The following is a 7,241-nucleotide window of genomic DNA, read 5'->3' as shown; positions in this document are numbered from 1 at the left end:
TGTTCAAGAAACCAGTTTGAGATGATCTGAGCTTTGTGACATGGTGCGTTATCCTGCTGGAAGTAGCCATCAGAAAGAAAATCTCCCCCACACCATTACACCACCACCAGCAGCCTGAACCGTTGATACAAGGCAGGATGGATCCATGCTTTCATGTTGTTTACACCAAATTCTGAGCCTACCATCTGAATGTGGCAGCAGAAATCCAGACTCATCAGACCAGGCAACGTTTTTCCAATCTTCTATTGTCCAGTTTTGGTGAGCCTGTGTGAACTGTAGCCTCAGTTTCCTGTTGTTAGCTGACAGGAGTGGCACCTGGTGTGGTCTTCTGCTGCTGTAGCCCATCTGCTTCAAGGTTGGACGTGTTGTTGGTTCAGAGATGGTCTTCTGCAGACCTTGGTTGTAACCAGTGGTTATTTGAGTTACTGTTGCCTTTCTATCATCTTGAACCAGTCTGGCCATTCTCCTCTGACCTCTGGCATCAACAAGACATTTTCACCCAGAGAACTGCTGCTCACTGGATATTTCCTCTCTTTCGGACCATCCTCTGTAAACCCTAGAGATGGTTGTGTGTGAAAATCCCAGTAGATCAGCAGTTTCTGACAGACCAGCCCGTCTGGCACCAACAACCATGCCATGTTCAAAGTTACTTAAATCACCTTTCTTCCTCATTCTGATGCTCGGTTTGAACTTCAGCAGGTCATCTTCACCATGTCTACATGCCTAAATGTGTTGAGTTGCTGCCACGTGATTGGTTGAGTAGTTAATTGTGTTAACAAGCAGTTGAACAGGTGTAAAAATCTCCCTCCTCTGACTTAGTTTTTCTTTTTAAGTACAATAGTCAATATAGCATCTTTAACAAAATACAATGCTTATTCAGTAACTATAAATCAGCAATTGGAATTGGTAAATTAATGATATCTTATTTTCTTTTGTGTTTGTTTATTTGGGTTTTACACACACATAAAGTGATGATTGCTGGGTAATATGTATGTTAATGTTACCCAATGTCAGCTCTCTGATCATGTGAGGAGACGATATGTGCATGATAGTGTGCACCAGGGGTCCCTCACAGTAGCATGCACTGGGGCCCATCATAAGTACCTTACACCACTGGCTGGGAATAAAGTCGAAATGTTGAGTACATACGTAGTTGAAAAAACATTTCGAGAATGAAGTTGAAATGTTGAAAGAGATTCAAGATTCAAAAAACTTGATTGTCTGTAACACGGTGATAGAAACTCGTCTTAGGTTAGGGGCTCACAGACACCATAAAAGAAATGTTGAGAATAAACTTGACATTTCAAAATCAAGGTCGAACTGTCGAGAATGAGTGAAACCACTTTATGGTTAGCAGTCTGTATTCTTGAAATTGTACTTCAACTTTTATTCTTGACATTTCAACTTCAGTGTTCAAATACAGGGGAAAAAATCTTACTCTAATTTATTTCATTTTATTCATTTATTTATTCATCTTTGTCTGATGCCTGGCACTAATACTGAATGTTTGACTTTACATTGACATCTAGACTTTATTTTTGAAATGTAAAATAAATAAATAAACAAACAAAACTTCCCTCTCTCATTATTTTCCCTCCTATTTTCCTTGAGTCTTAATACTCTAAATCAGACTGTAGTGATGGCTAGAATGAAAATCTAGACCTGAAAAAAGTTAATTATCCCCTGCATATGTTTGCCCTGGTAATTCCAAGTGGTCCTGAGTAATTAATAAATTAACAGGAAGCTGATCTACCTGTCTGCTTTTTGACAGAATTGCTTACAGTGTCATATTTTTTTTATTTCACGCGGGTAGTGAAGGGTTAACAATGCTCCAAGACGTGCTGAAGGTGGAAAAAACCCTCAGCTGTGACACGCTCAGTGTAGCACCACTAACAAACCGGTTACCGGAGCCGCCCGTTACTGTCAACTTTAAGAAATGGATTTCAGCTCGAGAGGAGTGAACGGGAGCCCGAGCGGCCCCCACGGCGCGTGATTGTAGGACGAGATCAAAAGGCGCGTGGTCTGCGCGGCGGCCGCCTCCGTTTTTTATTCTCACTGAGCACAGTCCTGTGCAGCGCGTGCTGCTGATCGGTCGGTTGGCCGCTCCGTCCTGTTTTTGCTCTCGTGTGTCTCGTGTGTGTGTGTGTGAGCGCTCGTGTCCTGTTGTCTGCATGTGTGGTTTGCGCGTGAACCGGCGGAATCAAAGACGAAGCAGGCCAGCGCGAGCCAGCGAGGAAGGCAGGCAGGCAGGGCACAGAGGCAGCCCGCGAGCGCTCAGCTAGCAACCGTACGTTACACTGCGAGAGATGGTCACGTCCGCACCGGGGATCCTTCTGCTGCCGATGCTAATATGTCTCCAGCACTGCGTAGACGTCCACGGTAAGTCTCGAGCCCTCTCTGTATATGTATGTGTGTGTTTTTGCTCGCGTGTGTGTGTGTTGGGAGTCACGGCACTGGGAAACACGCACCGTGTCCTGGGAGGTTAGCTAACATTACCGAGCTGTACACCTGTCTTAGCAGCTCCTTGAAGGAATGACCGTGTTTTCTACACCTTTGGGCTAATCAACCTCGCGCTTCTTCTTTGCGCGAGAAACCTCCTTTTTAAAGCGTCTTTTTGGGGCTTTAACCAGCCATTTTGTGCTTAAGTGTGCTTTACGTTTATTTATAATGAGTGTGTTCGTCTTTAAATTCATTTAGCTTGAGTGTTTAAGCTCTCTATCTCCCCGTGGGAATGAAACGAAGGGGAATAGGGGGGGGGATGGAGAGGCCCGTGTGGTTTGTGCCGTACAGCAACTGCTTGTCGCCACTCATTCATGGCCAATTAGCCCTGCGGTCAATTAATTTCACCCCGAAAAACGCGCAGCCCCTTTCGCATAAACCCGTGCTTCTGCGGCGTCTACGCCGTGTCCTGATTTCTCTTTCACTCCCACTGTGGGATCCTCTTCTGCCGTCACCACCCCCAGCGAGGTCGGTAATTTATTTATTTATTCCTGAAGTGGGAGCCGACAGAGGGAGAGGCATGGCAGGGAGAAGGGAAAGGGGGTTACAGTGGATTGATATGGAGCGATAAGACATCAGCGGGAGGAAGCGGCACCGCAGTCCCGGTAGGGTCGCAGCAGCACAGGGCATGGAGGGTGAGGAGCGTCCGCGGCCAATTACCGACCGCAGGTGATCCCAACGAGGGTCTAATTACGAGCAGAGTGGCCAGGGTTAAGTTATTACCAACTGGTGGTACTTGTGGAGCACTTTGCATACGTGCTGCAATCAGTGTTAATTTACATTATCCCTTTATCACAAGCAACAGTAAATTGATTCATCTATGACAAGTATAGCCTATAACTTAATGACAGAGATTTAATCACACGCTACTTTTAATATAGCTTAATTTACTTTTTAAAAGGCTGCTTAAACCCTCTCCTATGTAAAGATTTGCTGACTTCCTCTGTCATATCACTACTAATTTAATGTCCTCAGATTTTGTTGGTTGAAGCGAACAAAACAAACACATAAAAAGCAGCTTTTATTTAGCCTATTTAGACAAAAGATTCACATTTAAGAATCTGGAAGCTGCAAACATTTGGTGTTTTGGCCTGACTATTGATTACAGTTCATTTTATACGACCATCTATTACTGTGCAGTTTATTTTTACTTTACCAAGTAACTGATTGACTAATAGTTGCAGCTCTAATTCACGTACTTACACTTTATATGCTTTCTTAAATAACATATCAGCTAGCCCTGATCCAGGACTATTTATTGCTCATGAAGAAGACATGGTTTGTATTTACAGTAGATTAAAGAGTCAATTTTGGGCGAAGTTAAACTGTGATGTTTAGTTAATTTGCAATCACCTAATGTTATTTCCCTCCTTATGTGTTGCTTAAAAGATGGGCTACAATTCAGTGAGTTTGTTATAACCGCTTCTAATTTTATGGGCAGTTCAGGGACTCAATATGCAAGTTCTCTGAGACACACTGTAGATTTAGAGGACCATGATACGCAGTATGATAGTCTGTGGGTCAGAGCTTGTTGCTGACACTGAAGGTTCCTCTCTGGCCCGAGGTACACCGAATACGCACATATCCCTGGCAGATTTTTGTTAATGCAGTTACTAATCATTTCAGCATGCAGACTAAATTATGAAACACCTCGGAGAGGCTGAGAGCTGCGTTAGTCTGCTTGTGTCTTGCACAGATTTCAGTCTCTTCAATGCCTACGTACCGTGGAAAATGGCCTTTGGATGAAACAATGAATCAAAACTAGTGCTTGTAATGTGCACATGCTCCTCATAGCATACACCCACCACCACCACCACTACCACCTCCTTCTCATTCTCAGCTCCAAACCCAAACACACGCACACACAGACTGAGATTGTGTGAGCCTATTTGAACAAGATGTAACGCAAATTAGATAGCGGCAAGTGCAGCAGCAGCAGCAGTAGCGTGGCTGGCCTGATTAAAATGGATGTATTTTTCTTCCACGGTTACTGTGATACCATGCTAGACCCAGATCCTCAGCTATACGAGGGAGGGGGGCTGTGTGGGGGTGCGCTTGGTTCTTGAAGTGGGCGGAGTGGTGGACAGAGGGAGGAGGAGGAGTATACTGCAACCATTGCTGTTACTGGGGAAGATTGCATTACCATGACCTCCAGTGTGACAGCGTTTATAAAGCGTACAATGATCTACTATTTTGGGTGGTAGACGGTTCATTGCAGCTCCACGCCTGTTGAATCTATGGTTTTCAAACCCACAGGGAGTACCGGCAGTTGAATAATCATCATATGGAGTACGCCTTCAGTTAATAGCTGTATCAAGATAATTGGCTCTTTAAGTTAATATAGACCTTTGATTAACACATTTGAATGCACTACGGTGGCTTAAACATTAAAGATGGTGTTCTAGGGTCACTGTGAGGTAAAAGGAAATCTGGTTCTAAGGATTGTTGAAAATAATTTGAGAGAAAAATGTAGTTTGGAGGAAAAAAAATTGTAAGAAAAAAGCTGTAATATTTTGAGTAAGTCTGACCTAATTGTGACATGCTGTCTGACCCACTGCATGCATACCCAGGGCAATAAAGAGAACCAAAAAACGTGGCTCTTTTCTGTTTGTTCCTGTGTTCACCACATCATTTTTTTGTGTTTGTTTTATTAAGTTTGAAGGAAATATAGCTGCCTCTTGCTCTCCAAAATCCTTAGTTATGTGTTGATAGACATCATGAACCAGTCTTGTGGCAATTTATGCAAAACGACAACAAAAGAAGCAGTGACATTTTTTATGCCTTTGCAAGACAGAGTGGTGAAAGCTTGCTCAATTCTTATTATGTGATAGCAGTGTACAGTTTGCAGAGTTCAGACTTTAAATGTCAGCCAAAAATTGAGTCTGACACTGCAGGGAAGAAGAGAATACTCTTGTACAGGTTTATATACTTCAGGTTACTATTGAAGTCTGTTATTGTGTTGATTGGATCAAAGTGCAGGGTGTGCAGTTTTCCAGACAGCAAGTCAATGGGTTTCTGTGGAGACACTAAATAGAAACACAAGAGAATACACCCTTAAAGAAACAAAACACAAGAATATATCATTCTCTGCAACTTGGGTTCTTGGCAAGGGTGGCTCTGCATGTTGAAACCTGTTTGCTACATTGCACCTGTACTTAACACTACAGTGAACCATTTTGCAAACCATGCTGCTGTTTTTAGATTGCTCAATGTATATTTCAGTATGGGTGTCCCCTGTGAGGTTAGCGGTGGTGGTAAGTGCTTTAAGAGTGCCAAAGTTACATTAAGATCATTAGGTAATGCCGAGCAGCCTTGAATTAGTCTGCACTTAATCTGCGTTACCACTCAACAGTTATGTAACTTTGGCACAAAAAAAAATCATGCAGAATTGATGATGAATGTTATGAGTGCATAATCAACTTTTCAGAAACTAGGGCTGCCCTCGACTAAGAATTTTCCTAGTCAACCAATAGCTGTCATTTGGGGGTCTTAAGTTGATTAGTCGCCTGCATGTTTATGATATTAATTTAATCATTAAATGATATAATTTGGGCGGGGCAACACAATGGTTTGAGTTGAAGGTGTGAGAAAGAATAGTATCAGTAACATTGTTAACACTGTGCTACATTACAGAGAAATACAAAACCGTACTAATGAACCTTCATTAATATAGGCCTATATTTTATCTACAAGTGCACGTCACACACTGAGCGAGCCGCCTGTTAATGACGCTGTCGGCTAAGCAGTAATGATTGTGCTAAGTGGCTAATGGGCATGTAGCTACTTCCATGTTTCAGATGATACGTCATGTTTGTAGTCGACCAATGAAGACGAGTTTACATATCACCTTGGGTTCGTCCTTCACCTTCTCAAAATGATCCCACATTTTGGATTTCCTGCCCGACATGTTATTAACTAGCCTGTGGAATAACCGCAGGTACCAGCCCTGGAAATTAACCTGACTCCTGTCTGACTGCTGAGCGTGGCCACTTCCTGTGTCTGTCCTTTCAAATTAAATTCCCACATGGTCCAGTCATATAGGTTTTGACTTATTTTTGACAAGGCGCAGCTCCTAATAGAGTTTCACATTTGTTTGGTTGTCTGCGACTAAACGACCAATGAAATCTTGCCGACTAATGACCTTTCTGGTCGATTATTAGGGGGCAGCCCTCCCAGAAACTGCTCACTTTTTTTTCTATTGAATGTGGCTTTATTGTTAGAAAAATATTTTCAAAATCAACAACTACACAGCATACTGTACATTCAGGTGTTGGAAGATATCAGTCGTAGACATGTCTGCCTTCTTTTGAATGTAATGCAACTGGATGGCACTCAGCTTGTGGTCCTCCAAAGCACAGAAATCTTAACCCAGTTTCTCAAGACAGTCCACATACCTTGTTGTGAGCAGTTTCATGTAGCAGCTTTTTTTTTTTCCTACTGAAATGCACTGGCCAACCACTACACCACACAGAAGGAAGTGTGCATCTATTCCTGGACGAGAGGCTCATGCTTGTCATAGTGCGAGATGTAATGTTAATGGTGTCCTCCGTTGTACGTTGAGTTAGTAGTGGATGCATGTTTCCATATGTGCTGTGGTACGTTTTGAATGCATTTTTTCCCACTTTGATCACCACAAGCTAACTGCCATCATATTGGAGAGAAGGCAGACAGCTCTACAGCCGATATCTCCAACACTCAGCAGCTCACACCAAAATAACCCAGATTGATAAATAGCACAACAG

General features: G+C 42.8%; 1 protein-coding gene across 2 annotated transcripts in view; it reads left to right on the top strand.

Moving 5' to 3' along the window:
* Positions 1 to 1,876: 1,876 nt before the first annotated feature.
* The window catches only part of vldlr (very low density lipoprotein receptor), a 93,183-nt gene continuing 87,818 nt past the window's right edge, over positions 1,877 to 7,241 (top strand). For both annotated transcript variants that reach the window (XM_049604658.1, XM_049604657.1), the window contains exon 1: positions 1,877 to 2,379. In XM_049604658.1, the coding sequence (XP_049460615.1) occupies positions 2,307 to 2,379 (73 nt within the window). In that variant the 5' untranslated portion in view covers positions 1,877 to 2,306. The remainder of the gene's footprint in view (positions 2,380 to 7,241) is intronic.

Source organism: Epinephelus fuscoguttatus, linkage group LG18, assembly GCF_011397635.1.
Source record: "Epinephelus fuscoguttatus linkage group LG18, E.fuscoguttatus.final_Chr_v1".
Classification (NCBI taxonomy): domain Eukaryota; kingdom Metazoa; phylum Chordata; class Actinopteri; order Perciformes; family Serranidae; genus Epinephelus; species Epinephelus fuscoguttatus.
This window is presented reverse-complemented; position numbering and strand designations above follow the sequence as displayed.